This window comes from Bombus terrestris, chromosome 7, assembly GCF_910591885.1.
Source record: "Bombus terrestris chromosome 7, iyBomTerr1.2, whole genome shotgun sequence".
NCBI lineage: Eukaryota > Metazoa > Arthropoda > Insecta > Hymenoptera > Apidae > Bombus > Bombus terrestris.
This window is the reverse complement of record NC_063275.1, coordinates 23,051,773-23,067,373: the sequence shown is the minus strand read 5'-3', so window position 1 is coordinate 23,067,373 and position 15,601 is coordinate 23,051,773. Positions and strand designations below refer to the sequence as shown.

General features: G+C 31.5%; 3 protein-coding genes across 20 annotated transcripts in view; 1 reads left to right on the top strand and 2 right to left on the bottom strand.

Annotated features, from left to right (window-relative positions):
* Positions 1-311: 311 nt before the first annotated feature.
* LOC105665951 (inositol monophosphatase 1) lies at positions 312-4,367 on the top strand. The gene is made up of 6 exons (XM_048407626.1): positions 312-517; positions 1,810-1,943; positions 2,943-3,202; positions 3,359-3,464; positions 3,524-3,675; positions 3,839-4,367. Exons 1-6 carry the CDS (start codon positions 458-460, stop codon positions 3,943-3,945), a joined length of 819 nt encoding a protein of 272 aa, XP_048263583.1. The 5' UTR covers positions 312-457; the 3' UTR covers positions 3,946-4,367.
* Positions 4,163-12,090, bottom strand: LOC100648054 (serine/threonine-protein kinase PRP4 homolog). Of its 8 annotated transcripts, XM_048407615.1 has the most exons (15): positions 11,934-12,090; positions 11,171-11,341; positions 10,835-11,081; positions 10,285-10,766; positions 9,424-10,198; positions 8,997-9,344; positions 8,837-8,922; positions 8,627-8,773; positions 8,378-8,531; positions 8,051-8,303; positions 7,398-7,636; positions 7,075-7,275; positions 6,825-6,915; positions 5,322-6,746; positions 4,163-4,851 (listed from the first exon to the last, which is right to left on the bottom strand). In XM_048407615.1, exons 1-12 carry the CDS (start codon positions 11,936-11,938, stop codon positions 7,075-7,077), a joined length of 3,108 nt encoding a protein of 1,035 aa, XP_048263572.1. In that variant the 5' UTR covers positions 11,939-12,090; the 3' UTR covers positions 4,163-4,851; positions 5,322-6,746; positions 6,825-6,915. The 8 variants fall into 8 exon arrangements, with proteins under 8 accessions (XP_048263572.1, XP_048263568.1, XP_048263567.1 ...); XM_048407611.1 differs by having other exon boundaries at positions 5,322-5,398; positions 6,355-7,275; XM_048407610.1 differs by having other exon boundaries at positions 5,322-6,513; positions 6,615-7,275.
* A 1,394-nt stretch (positions 12,091-13,484) lies between these two features.
* Positions 13,485-15,601, bottom strand: part of LOC100643650 (titin) — a 230,450-nt gene continuing 228,333 nt past the window's right edge. For all 11 annotated transcript variants that reach the window (XM_048407033.1, XM_048407027.1, XM_048407029.1 and 8 more), the window contains one exon: positions 13,485-15,203. In XM_048407033.1, coding sequence (XP_048262990.1) covers positions 15,001-15,203 — 203 coding nt within the window. In that variant the 3' untranslated portion in view covers positions 13,485-15,000. The remainder of the gene's footprint in view (positions 15,204-15,601) is intronic.

Genomic DNA, 15,601 nt, shown 5'->3' with positions numbered 1-15,601 from the left:
TTTCATAATTTACCAATTTCGGATGTTCTTAAACGAGATAATTATGTATACGTTTCAAATAAAATAATTTCGCGTCGGTCTTTAATGCATTAAAAACCCATCTAATAAATATCTAATTTATTAGATTTCAAAATTTTCAAATAAAATAATTTCATTTATTTTCAATATATTAACAAAATATAACATGTTTGAAGACTACCAAAGCATCGGAGTTTTACGATTATCAAGGAAGTAAAAATAGCTATGAAGCAAAATTTTGTACGAACCGGGTCGCCACTGTCGCTTTCACTCGTGATTCAGTGACAAAGGAACCCTTTTTAAAACCAGCTGACAAGATGCTACGTCAGTTAGTCTGTAGCCGTTGCCATTGTGCATACGACGTTGATACTCGTGTCTGTTATGACGGCGTTCTAAACTCGTGCTTTCTTTCCGAATACTTCAAATATTTTAATCAATCATGTGCGATATCGACGAATATTACATAGCCGTTCTTCGATTAGTGAAGGAAGCTGGTTCGGTGAGTGACATTTTCTTTGATAAAATTGACGAGAAGCGGCCACAACTTGTTTTGTGTTTCGAGTTATTCCTAGCTGATAGCGGGCTACGTTTTATCGATTTTGCACGCAGCTTTAGATTTCAATTATGTTCTTATTCAACTAGCATATTGCTTTCGTTTACTATGCGTTATTCTGTCTGATGTTATCTCATGTAACATAAACGCAGTTTCATTTTCGATGATGAATTTTAATTATTGTCTTGAAATCACTTGGATATGATGTGAATTTTAATGCAAAATTGATCGATGCGTTAGAGATTGTTTAATGCACATGATTATTTTTTACTTGCGTATATTATACATTATTATATTCTAGCGTATTATGTAGCGTCATTTTCTGGGGATAAATAATGCCGCTAATTTATGGGTATTTGTTTGGCTTCCAAGAAGCAAATTCATCGCGTTAGATAAAATAACGTGTTTTATATTACGCGGATTCTTTAAACTCTATAACTAGTATAATTTATAACCTATAATTTTTATTTCTCTCTATTTATTGCTTATATTATACATTAATAAATAATTGAATGCGTTTGATCTGTACAACTAATGATTCAAAATTATGAAATATAATAACATTATTGAAGCATCTATGTAAATACTACCGTTATGTGAATCATTATCTAAACATCTACTGAAGTAGCGATAACAAAAGCTATAGAACGTTTGTGCAATTATAATTTCATTTGTAACAAACTATTAATAGTTTTTTAATTATATACGATACACTTGGAATAAAATTTATTTATATGGAAATTAATTGCAAAATTATAAATCTTACATGGAATTCAATAAATACAATGGTTATAAGAATGTCTTTTTTCTAATTTCGACTATTTGACTCGAGTGTCTTTTTACAAAATAATTTTTTAATTTTCTAATGAATTTTCCGTTTCGTTCACTTAATGTTCAAAATTTATCAAGATAGTTACATATATAACATATACATAAGGTTAGGGTTTTGGGTATTTTTTAAACAGTATAAGCATCTCCAAATATGTTTAAATAAATTTATCGACATCTAACCTAACCTAACCCAAACCTAACCTAAACTTTTTAAAAAATTTTGAACATTGGATGAATTAAACTCGAAAAATATTGTATTTTTATACATCTTTACGAAATAAGGAACATTTTTAAAACTTCACGCATTTTTAAATTTTTCGATCTTCTCCGTTTGAAAAAGACTTGTTATTATTGAAGATTTTCGCACTGAAAAGAATAATTATGTTTCAATTATGATTTTTTTGTAGATCGTAAGGGAAAAAATTAACCAACCTAAAGATGCAATGACGAAATCCTGCGAAGTTGACCTTGTCACTGAATGGGATCAAAAGGTCGAAAAATTGCTAGTCGATGGAATTTCCTCCAAATTCCCGGATCACAAGTACGTTTTATAATATTTATCATCTTATATGTATTCATCAAAATTTTTATTTCATTAGTCGTAGTCACTAAAAGATGGAATAATATGTATTGACAAATTTATCAAACATAAATTAACGAGTGTTAAAATTTGTCAAACTTTAAATCGAATAAAAAACATTCTGTTAATTTATTAACATAAGCTTTGTAATTTTTCAAATATTTTAATATAATTATAGAAAATAATTGAAATATTTATACAAATGTATGAATATATTTGTTTTAAGCATATCAAGAATTTCTTTAAGTATATTTTTGAAATTTGTAGAAAAATTTGTTAACAGAAAACAAAATCGATAGTATTCCAATAAAAATTATTAAAAATTTTATAAAGTAGTCTGTAGTTTTATTATAATTTTTAATAAATTAGTGATTTTTTAATAAAACTGTCATTATCTGAGTGTTGTATCATCCAATATATAATTCAGAAAAAAGATATATAACGCATGGTCAATAAAATATTTCAATTAATTCATTTTTTTTATTTTCTGTTAAATAAGAAACAGTAATGAATTCAATAGATTCCCAGATTCCTAGTTGACCTTGTCTAGTGAAACATTCGATGCGTTGTATCCCCTTTAAGCTCGTTATATGTGTTTGAACCAGATCTGTCGCGAAGGGTCTCGTCAGATCATCAATGGAATTTTCCAGTCGTGAAATCGATCTGGAATCCTTCTAGGATCCCATCATTAATGTAATAACAAAAAGTTACATGTGAAATAATTTTCTAGGTTTTTAAATAACACAACAAAATTTCATTAAACGAAATAAATTATGTATTTTTTAAGGTACAAAATAAAATATTTAGGAACAGAATAAAGAAAAATGCTTATTTATAGTAATAAAAATTACAAATCTTGTGAATTATAAATATTTATAGATAACAATTTTGTTTATAATAAAATACCGCAATAACAAAAATATCAAGTTTTTCTAATAGAAAGGAAATATATTTTGATAGATTCATAGGTGAAGAGGCAACTTCGCTTGGGACTAAAGTTGAACTCACGGATGCTCCTACATGGATCATTGATCCGATTGACGGCACAATGAACTTCGTGCATAGTTTGCCCCACACTTGTATATCGATAGCGCTGCTTATTAACAAGACTCCCGAAATTGGTGTAGTTTACAACCCGATTTTGGAGCAATTCTTCTCAGCCCGTAGGGGTCAAGGTGCTTTTCTGAATGGAGCTCCCATTAGGGTTTCAGGAGAGAAAGGTATAAAAAAGTATAGATTCTTGCATTATAGGTAAAGATCGATCTAGATTACTTAGGAAATCGTAGGAAATAAAATGAAATATTTGTTTGTAGTTTAATTATTTTGGATATTTTTCTTGTTTAATTAGTTTGAATCAAATTCATTTTTTTTTTCAGAATTACGTAAAGCTCTTGTAATGATGGAAATGGGCACAAGTAGAGATACAGAGAAGATGAAAATTGTATTGGAAAATGCGAATAATCTTACTTCACAAGTTCACGGGTAAAATATTATTACTTTTCTAAAAATTCAATTTATATAGTTTTATATTTGTTGTACAGAATACGAGCTCTGGGATCTGCGGCTTTAAACATGTGCATGGTCGCTCTCGGTGGAGCGGATATTTCTTTCGAGTTTGGTATCCACGCGTGGGATGTAGCAGCTGGTGATATTATTGTAAGAGAAGCCGGTGGAGTGTGCATAGATCCAGCAGGTAATTTATTTTATAATAAAAGTAAATTGATAATTTCCACCTTTTTTTTAAATTACAATATTTAATGTTAAATAATTCTAATAGTATTGAAACTTATAAATATGTACATAGCTTCTTTATAATGTTTGCTTTTTCTTTCCACGCGCGTTTGTTTTGTTTCTAGGTGGGCCGTTTGACGTCATGAGCAGAAGAGTTCTATGTGCGTCAACAATGGAGTTAGCACAAGAATTAGCCAAAGTATTAGTTCAGTATTATCCCGAACGTGATTAAAAATCATAATGTATATGGAAAATATCATAAAAGGATATCTTCGAAAAGAGGCCTTGCTACATACTGAATTACGTTATCACATACATCTTTGATGTATATAAACATCTGTATTGCGTACCTCTTTTTTTATAAGATTTAGTTTAAATAATAAAACACAGATCACTATACTTTTGTTGTTTTCGTGAGCATTTAAGGTTTACAAATCAAAACAAATATAAACATTTACGAAAGTGTAACTATTTATTAAGACATTTACATGAATGTTTGAGACAAAATTTGCAATCTGTGTAAAAGATAGACATTCAATGAATGGTATGTAACAATACTGTATATTGAAATCAGAGGTATATGAATGTGAAAGTAATTATGATTTTTATCGAAATATAATGTGTAATAAATTTAACTGTGCCATTATACAATCATGTTATGTGTAATTTATTCTTATAATTATACGCATGTTATATGTTTTATAAGTTGCTCTTTGTTGTATTAAAATTATTTTTGAGGATCTTTTTTCAGTAATCTGAAAATTGAAAGCCATAAATATTAGTATCATGCTCCTTTTAATATTACCTATACTTACACAATAATAAATATCTAAAAAGTTATATTAGATAGATTCACATTACTAAAAAAAAATTCATCTATAATTTTCATTTTTTTATTCATATATATCTTACCTGTTCAAATACTTACGGTTTTGCTAATTTCAGTGAAATTTTATGACAAACCTTTCTGTTGACATAAATTTATATTAAATATTTGGTGATCCCTTTTTTGCGATAGGCATCATTTTTATACAGTTGTCAAGCTGCTGTCCAGAGAATCTCACCCGTTTCCTTCATCATGTTTTCCACCAACTGATCTCATCATCTCTTCCATTGCCTCCCCTCCTCACAGGGAGGGCTACAAGTGAAACATTACCAAATAGCCAATTAGAAAATTATGAGCTAGTCTAAGTTTTTGTGTATTCATTTTATTTCTGTATTGAAATGTGCCCGAAACATCTAGCTTCCCTTTTATGAATTTTGCAAAAGCACTTTTTTCAATTCCTCATATTATCAGAAAAACGTACTTATTCTTTATTTAAAATATCAATGAAGTAATGGAATTTTAATATCAAACTATTCATTTATCATATTTAGAGATATGATTTTGCAATTATATTTTAAAATAATATATAATGATATGTATATATAAATATATGCAAAACAAATTTGATCTGCTTCCAAAGAGAATAGAGCATAAGGGATGACCGTTAGAATAACTTGATTTTGTTTTACGACATAATTATGTAGGTTTTGATTTGCAACGTTATGTTGTTTAACGAGAAACGGATATGCTAAATATCCCATAAGGCAGTCCCCCATGAATACCTTGCAACGGGAACGGCGTTAAAAGCCCATGAAAGGTCCACTCGCACTTATCGATGCTTTGAATCGAAGACTCATATCTGAAACATAAGCAATCTCGTACAATATGGTCATGTAAAAACCGCAAATACCATGAACCATTCAAACAGCATTGACGTTCTGTCGTATCTTATAAATAAAGAACGCAATATTAAATAAAGGAGGAAAAGAAAATTTAACGAAGCTAACGATACAAAATCGCAAGCTACTATGATGAATCTGTTGAAACGAAATATAAGTTTTTATATATTTCTATGTGACTACATGTTAATATAAAGCATTAAATAAGTTTCGTTCTATGTAATGCAATTCGAAATTTCTATTTCTTAGTGCAAATATATATGTACATCATTATTTTTTTTTATATTTCTTTACATCAATGCCTAAATAAATGCATCTTTTAATGTGAAAACGATACTTGTAATGCTAACAATCGATGGTGATAAGTGTTAACATAATAACTCATTTCTCCAACACTTTCTAAAGTTACACATTCTCTACCTAACATTTCATTATTAGATAAAAAAGAGATTACAATCGGTACTTTTTTCCTTTTTATACATAATTATTTATGGAAATACGTTGCGTACAAGTGCTTCTATAATTTTGCATGAGAATAGCGCGCGATTAAGACTGAAAATATAAAATACAGGGCTTGTTTCTCATTCTGATAAGTATGTGTTGTTTTATTTCAATAACCTACGTACTATACAATTTGTATCCTTCTTGTCAGTACAAGTTTCCTTGTTATTAGACTTCGATGCCATTCGTGCGTATATACGCGACGGCACAGAAGAACAAAAAAAGATTTTGTGTTCGTAAATTATATGATCAAATTCGTAAGAGTTTTACAATTTCACAAACTTGGGATTCTTCGTCGCGAATGTAACGCATTGTTATCCATTTATGATATAATTATTTATTTACGAGTTATCGTTTGTAAAGAAAGTCACGTGTTGAAATTCAAAAGATTGAGAAAAAGAAAAATACTATGTACCACCATTATGCTAAGTATCGATGGCCAATTCACGCTGAAAGAGGCGGTCACTTTCCCAGTTTTGATTTTCATCCACGGAAAAATATCGTTCGACGACGTACATTCATCGAGCTGCTTCCTCTAGTATTCACCGTGTTGGATTTACATACTTTATAATTGCTGTGCACAAAGAAAGAAAAGAAATAAACCAAATCTAAGCGATTTCTATTTAAAAAAAATGTACACGAGAAAATAATTTTTTACGCCCTCTGATACACTACATTGTTTCGAGCCAAGTACAAATATGTCGTTTTTATAATCGTTGATAAATGCATCAATGGGTGAATTCCAACATTATTATTCATCGTCTGTAGTAGTTAATAATTAATATAAAAATATTGCACTCTATTGACCTGCAATAGTTATTGTTAATTAAATAATAGAGTTCAGATTGATAGAGTACAATACGTTATGCAAATAATTTTTCCTTCCTTTCGTTATGACGTATTTACGTCTTCAAATGTTCTCCTGTTGTATTGAAATGGCGAGTGAAATGTGAAATTTTTGCACCGCCTCTTTCTGCTGTAACGGATACAGGACATTCGATATAAGGAGACACCGCATTATGTTAGTAATGCTTTTATGATATACAACGAATCGTTAGCGGTGTCGTTTTAAACATTCTTTTGTAAAATTACGTCAATGAATTCTCCGATGCGGAAGGACCCCAGACAGGGTTACCTATATCTTTTCTTGTATAAATGGATGCGCCAGGGCGTGGTTCACAGTAATTCTCTTTCCTGCATCCAACATCAACGTTCGTTCCAAAAGATCTTTCAGTTGTCCAACTTTTCGACTTTGTTCCGGTGGTAAAGAATTTCCTCCTAATTCTGCATTTAGATCACGAGTGGCTGGCAACGTAGACATCACTACAACTTTCTCCTAAAAATATAGGTGTTAGCAATTTTATCATCCACGTGCATTTGTGAGTACAAGTAATCGTTAGATTACTTACCACACAGGAAAAGAACAAGGTTGGAAAGAACAGTAGAGAGATAACTTACCCGCTCCGTGACCTTATCAACTTCATGATACAGGAAATTGCAGTTAGAGTCAAAATGTAGATCCTTGAATGAGCCTTTCCTAATCAGCTTATTAGGCATTTTGCCTTTTAAGTCCATGAAGAATTTCAACATTTGGTTGTTCGTTTTGCCCGAGAACATTATTTTTCCCGTGTACAATTCGTATATGGTGCATCCCACAGACCACATGTCAATGCCGAAATCATACGGTATACCAAGAACTAGAAAATGCCAATGTTATTTGCACGATATGTGATAAATGTTATTAAATCTCTATGACAGTGGAGATCTCCCCAATGTAGGTTTGATCAATGTATCAGAGCTGTCACATACAATCGCTATTAACGTTTGAAAAACTAATGCGACTAATATAATCTAGCCGCTACGAAATTTCGTCTGTTCGTATCTAATACGTACAGTATCTTTAAATCGTTTGTGCCATGTTTTAAAGGGCATACTATAGCACGGCTATTAAAAGCTGGTTTAAAGTAGAAGAGTGATAAGTAAACAAAGATTAATCTCTCGAGTTTTAGTTAAGGATAATTAAAATAAAATAAAAATAATAAATAACTCCAGAGATTAATAAAGTGTAAATATATATTATCTGTTAACTAATAAAAATGAACAATACTTACTAATTTCAGGTGCCCGATAAAACCTTGATACCAAATACGGTGTTATCTCATTCTCATGAGCATGAGACGCTGAGCCAAAATCGCAGAGTTTCAATACTAACTTGCTTTCACTGACTAGAATGTTATCAGGTTTGATGTCAGCATGCAGAATATTTGCACGTTTTAATAACTTGAGAGCAAGGAAAAGTTGTTGCGTATACGATCTTACCGCTTTAACATGTAAACCAACGTCTTTTCCATATTTTTTTAAAACCTAAATAAACTTTCTTATATAATAGACTATAATATGTAATTAATTAGTATAAAATATATGTAATATATACTTACCTCTCTTAAATTCATAGCCAATGGTTCAAAAACCATACACAAATGATTTTTATGAAAGAAATGCCTGAAAAGTCGTAGACAATGAAATCTATCTTCTGGATCTGCATCATTCAGTTTTCTAAGTATTTCTAATTCTTTAAGGCCAGTTTTGTGCCTAAAAGAATAAAAAAATTCTATACATTTCTCACTTTCAATATTGTAAAATTATCAGATATATTGTTACATTACGTTATTTTATCGTTGACTTACATTATTTCATTATTCCTTATTATTTTTACAGCAACATCTAAATTGCCTCTAGCAGTATCTCTAGCCCTCACGACATTACTAAATACACCCTGACCGGTATATCCATAAACAACATATCGGGAATCTAATGTCTCGCCCACACGTACTCTAAAAATAAAAAACAAGATGTTTTAATATTAAGGACGAAAAAGAAAAAAAAAAACAATTTACCGATAATATCCTTCTGCATCATCCCAATTGTCTGTTAAACTTGGATTATCTGGTCCGCCTTGTCGTTTTCCTTCGACTGTGGGGCTCTATAAAAAGATACTAATATTTAATAAATAAATAGATATAAAAACTAAACAAAAGAAGAGAAAAACTTACGTACATTAAAATCACCAATGTTGTCTGCTTCGGCGAACATGTCCCATTCGTTTGACTTTTTTGCGTTTTGTTTTTCTTCTTGTTTAATTTTTTCTGTCGGTTTTGTATCTTCATTTTTATCTGTCTCTTCAGATGGAGCGTCTTCGAATCTAGATTTTCTCTTTTTAACTTGTGGCGATTTTGGTTTCTCGGGCAATGGTGGGGTATGACTCTCGGAAGTGGATTCGTTATTATTAGACGAAACTTCTATTGACTTCTGTGACACATTTGATTGACTTTCAGAAGGTGGAGTTGCGGGAACAGTATTAATTTCAGCAGACATATTTGAATCTTCATTTGGTCCTCCTAACCTCTGGACAAGAAAAAAAACTTACAGTTATTATTTCACAGTATTAAAGGAACATAATTAAATAGCAATAAAACTAACGAACCTTTAAAAGTTCCTCTCTTTGTTTTCTTCTACGTTCAATAATAGCTTCTTCATCTTCCTCTTCTTCGATATCTATGTCTTTGATATCTTCTCCACTTGAAGTTTCTGAATGTTCTACTTTCAGTCCTTCTGACAAAGAGTCTTTGAATTTATCACTACGTTCCCTTTTACCATTTTTTTCTCTTTCCCTATCATGATCTCTAGCATGTTTGTCTCTGTCTCGTCTACTTCGAGAGAGCGATCTAGAGCGTTTATAACGATCATTCCGATCTCTATCTAATCTACTCCTAATAGGACTACGAGATCTTCTTGTACTTCTTGATCGCTCTCTAATTCTATCGCGGTTCCGACTATCTCGTCGATCTCGCATGTCGTTACGATCACGACTACTTCTACCATCTCTGGGCCGATCACGACTAGTATGGCGTTCTCTACTGTCTCTTTTATCACGACTATGTCGGTCTCTGCTGGCAGGTCTGTCTCGACTACGTTGATCGCGGCTAGGCGGACGATCTTTACTGGTATGACGATCACGACTAGCGTGTCTGTCTCGACTGATATGTCGATCTCTACTGGCATGTCGATCTCGACTAACGTTGCGGTCCTTACTAACATGTCTATCGCGGCTTACATGCCGATCGCGACTACTTTGTCGTTCTCGACTTGCTAATCTATCGCGACTGTCGCGTCTAGATTTATCGGTCTTATCTAATGATTTGTATTCATTACGAGATCTAGAATTATGGTGATCGGCTTCTCGTTTTCGCTCCTCTTCTCTGTAAACACATGTTTATTAAAATTTATTAATAAAAAAGTATTTAATAAAATGATATTATATTTAAATGTTCTACATTTAACACACCTTCTATCTTGTTCTCTTTTACGGGACTCATCTCTTTTGACAGAATCTTTACGCTTATCATCTTCTATTCGTCTTTTGTTATCTTCTTTTCGCGAATCCTCCCTATGTCTATCGCTTGGTTTTCGCACTTGCCTGTCATCTTTTCTATTATCATCTCTCTTAGTTTCCTCTTTAGTACGAACTTTTTCCTCCCGTCTCCTTTCTATTTCCCTTCGTTTATCTTTATGCTCCTCTCGATTTCTACGATCCCTGCTCATATCTACTACTACACGCCTCTCAGGTTTTGTGACTTTTTTGCGTTCTCTACTACCAGACTTACTCCTAGCCCGCTTTTTAGGGGGTATATTGTCATTTTCACTATCATCCTCTACAAGTATAACATCAGGTGTTTCAGTAGCTTTTACTTCGTCTTGATCTGGTTCCTTATCCTCCTTCTCAGATTCATCCGAAAGGTACTGTACTAAACATGCTTGCAAACGCTCCTGTATAAATATTAAAAATATATGAATATTTATGTACTTTTTATTAAATTCTGAATGGAGAATTATACCTTTTGTTTCATTAATTCTTCCAGATCAATATCATCTTCGATGATTGTACAATCTACTTCGTCTGAATCTAAATCTACCAATTTCTCATCTTCACTTTCTTCGGTAGAAACCACTTCTAGTAAAGAATTTTTCACTTTTCCATTTACACCTAAATCTTTTTGAATTATACGTGGTGTTTTGTCATCTAATGATCCATTTTCAACTTCTCTTTCTTTTTTAGGTCTTTTATGTTTCTTGTGTTTTTTTCTAAAGTATATTTAATGACAACGTAAATGTGGAATCAAATAGTATTAATAAATTGATTATTAAACAACATATATACATATTGTACATACCGTTCCTGACGTTCTATCCTCCCATCTTCCCTTTCAATTAATTTATCTTTCTTATGTTTGTGATGTTTATGCTTTCTTTTCTTTTTCTTTCTTTGGTCAACCAACATATCCGATTCAGAATCTATAGTCACCATGTCTCTTTTAGACTCTATACACTCTAAATCTGATGTACTAGAATGTAATTAAACAAATAATTATTATATAACAAATGGTTATATGCATATTAACATTGATATATTAACATATTATATGTATATTAATACATGTGTATAATTCATAGATTAATATATTGCTAATGAATATGAAACTCTAGTCAAAATGTTCACATACGTTAAAAAATGAAATATATACACATAAAATCTTACAGGTGACAAATTAATATCTCTATTCTAAAAATTACATCAACGCTACAGTCACATGTAATATTTATCTTATTTCAAACGGATAATGTTAAGTGGGCTTTGTTGCGAAACATAAATGTAACGAGACATATGAAATAGGTTATTTTTTTCGATAAATCTACATTAAAAATCACATAGTAAGAAGAAATATTTTTCTTCGTATTTATCCAATTGCTGTACGCAATACCAAAAAAAAAGAATACGTTAAAAACACACTAAATTTATTCCGTGGATAAACAGAATATCGAATAAGCACATACGATGTAAACAGACTATTATACAGACTTATACATCCTTCAATTTATCGAAAGGAAAAGTTTCTCCTGATTGCGTAAAAATATTCATTGAAATTTCCGACTTACCCCATGATAATGTTTTATAAATTGTTGTTAAGAAAAACTATAGATATGCACTGCACAAAACAACTACACGAATATATGAACTCTTTATTGAGTCGCCATTTTATATTCCTTCGATTATGTTATTTCGAGATATCTTGATGAATACTGAGCTATCGATAAAGAGTTGCTTCCGGTTTCTGCATTACCGTTGTGTAGAAAAGTGCGTCGCGTCGGTTTTATTGTTTATTAAATTTATCGTTATCGTATTTGTGAATTTAAATTATATTTCAGTGAGTACTATTATAATAGTAGTTTCAGAATTATAGCAGTTTTATAGTAAATCCGTGCAACAAGATATGGAGAAGATATTGATGAAACATCGCGATGCAATATCCCGCATCAGTAAATCAATTTTCAAATACATATTATATAATATTTGTATATTAACATGTTATACATAAATAAATGGCAGAATTAAATATATTTACGAAAAATTTAAATATGCAAGGATGTGCGGAATGTACATGTATAAAGGAATCTATATACGATATAAGATATAAAATATAAAATTTTATTTTTATATCACATTTATTTTTAATCACATTTTATATCACATCATCTTCTTACCATTTCAATAATTCGTTCGATGTTTTCGATCTAGAATAAAAAAATATTTTAATCAATCGTCTGTATTTTAAGCACAAATGAAGCATTAGATAGATTTAATGTCAGATGAATCCACTGTATTTTTGTGTCTTTTGTTTCACGCGCTTTCTAGCCATAGACGAATCTACCATTTTTGTGTCACTCCCAACGTTACCGACTCAATGTAGAATAAAATTACAACATTCATGGTGGTTAGAATTGGAACTAAGATTAATACTATAAATATAATTTCTATATTCATATAATAAATCTTGACATTCATTAAGGAAAACAACATGGAACACAATGAGTCTTGTTGTCTTCCATATTGATTTTTTACGACTTAATTTTCGGATGATTTCTTCTACTCTTTCGGTATGAGTACTGAGTCGATAATGTCGCATGCGACACGAAAACGGTAAGGGAGCTATGTAAACCTCGGACCGTGGGATATAATTTTACATTGCATGTTAGATTCATTTTATACCTCGCCTATGATTTAAAATAGGATATTTTATAATCGCAACGTATATTGTTATATCGACAAAATAATGAAAGTAAGGAAGCGAATAGTGGAAATTACTTTGAGGGGTAAAATCATTACTTACAAGAAGCATTACTTTGTTATCCACTGGGAATAAAAGCGCATAGAATCACGTAGAATTTTCTATGAATAAACAACATGTTCGTAAATAATGTGATCTTTCAACGAAATTTAAAAAATAAAATTTTTATAAAAATTTCATTTGAATTTAATAAAAAGTTTTCTCTTAAAGTTCTATTTCAATAAAACGGTTCATATGCACATCTCATATTATCTTTATTTGCCCATTCTTCGCTATTTCATTCGAGCCTAAAATAAAATACACATTACGAAACCTACTGTAGGTAAAAAGGGATCTCTTCATCGAATAAAAACTCCGTATATTATATTATATGCAATAATTTAATTCGCAAAATGTCTTACAATATAACGTCGAAGTATGCGACGCGTCGTTGGTGAATTATGCTGTTGTTTTTGCACCTATATTTTGTTACGTCTCGCGACACCAACCACGCGTGGCATTTCTTCGTTTCGTTTTCTAGTCTCTTATTGACCAGTCGCATGAATAATCGGCACCAATGCCGATTTATTATGAACAATTATTATTAATTACATCGGCAATGGTGACGAATAACAATTAAATATAACATTATACATTACGAATAAATACTAAAAGTAATCCTCGCAAACTTGGGTGAGTAACCGAACGTTGCTTTCCGTTCGCAATTATAATATAAATACAAAGGGTGGCATGGATAACGAAGGGATGGACAATAGGATGGTTTAGGATCGAGGGAGAAAGGGTTCAAGTATACTTAATCGCTTCTAAATCGCTTCTAAATTGCTTCTTTACACAAGGTACTCGATCGATTCCGATCGTTTATCACATTCTCCGACGATCTGTTAGTCTCGGGGCTTTTCGAATTTTCTCGTCGAATATTTGACAATAGCGTACTGTTTTAACGAAAGGAATATCCCAAGGAAGTCAGGATGTTTTCATTTTCAAGTACAGCGCAATCGTGTGACTGAAAATCCGTGCAAACTTTCCATTCATTTGAATAGCTATCTATTCAATCGAATATAATGGAATTATTTGAATAAGAGGAATAATTATACAACCAATAAATAATAAATAAGAATAATTTCTATAATATTAAATAATTCAGAAACGAAGAAATATCACAGCGAATCTTTACGATAGTAAGAATATAATTAATGTTATTTATAATTTAAAATGCTTGAGAAATAAAAAGATAAGCTATATCATAAAGATCACTGATAACATTTCTTAGTTTATTTCCAAATATACTTCTCTTTGCTGGATTCACGAATTTTCAGTAATACGACTACCGTTATTCGTACCATTATTTCGTGAATTGGAAGAATGGAAAGAATTCCTCTTCCATTTGTATCGACTCTAAGTATACGTGAGGAAGTCTTGGTCCGTTGTAAGATGAAAAAAGAAAAAAAAAAGTATTATTACTACGCTGACTAGATTCTACACCCATCCAGTATCGTTCCTTACATTAAATCTAGTCTCTATACGCGCGATTCTAAAAGAGAGGAACGATTCGATAATGTTACATTAATTTTCCTTGTTTCACGTATGACGATATTCAAGTGAGAGATCAAATAGATACGATAGGCGAATTCACCGAAGAAGAAAATAATTATCCAAATCGTTCGAAATATTATACGAACACGATTTGTTGAGAATTTCGTTAGAAAAAAGAAGAATGAAATTCCTGTATGAAATTAATATCAAAGGTGTTCCTAATTGTCTCTGTTGATTTTCTTTTTGTCTTACTAACGCGTTAAATTGTTCTGGTCCTCGATAAGACGAAGAACGAATATAAATTGATCCTTCGTCTTTCCTCAGCCATTAAATCGTAGAAATGCTTATTCGAAGAGTTTCTTAGCATAATGCCAAATGCGGAAGAAGTATTCGTCTTGTCTGAGAAGTCTCGCTCTCGCGTACGAGTGGATATCGGCATCCATGTTGTGCTCGCGTAGCCAAGAACTCGTGTTCTCTGTGCTGAAACTCATCGACGCGGTTTCACCTTTCTCGGTGGCTTCTGCTACTGGCTCCACTACGGCTAATTCTGGAAAATAAAATAGAAAATTGCACGTGCAGGCGTCAAGGCAGATTGTTCGATTGGACGTATCGATTCGAGCATTCTTCAAATTTAATAACAAGATACAGAAGTTTTCGTACTCGAATGTATCTTTTGGTTCAACTTTGTTCCAAGGAATAGGGTATTATATAGGGATTTTTAAATCTAAATATCCTAGATGTTAAAAATCACTATGTGAGTTCGACGAGTATACTTGTTTGCTCTTAATAAAAGCCATCTTCATGGATTATGGTTTATGACAAGATTACGGGCGTAACAATTATTTGTTATTACTGATTTTGTACCTTTGCCTTTTCTTTACACTGACTGTATTTATTTTAAGAGTAACCAAAATATTTCGTCAAATTGACCGCCCACGGTACGCA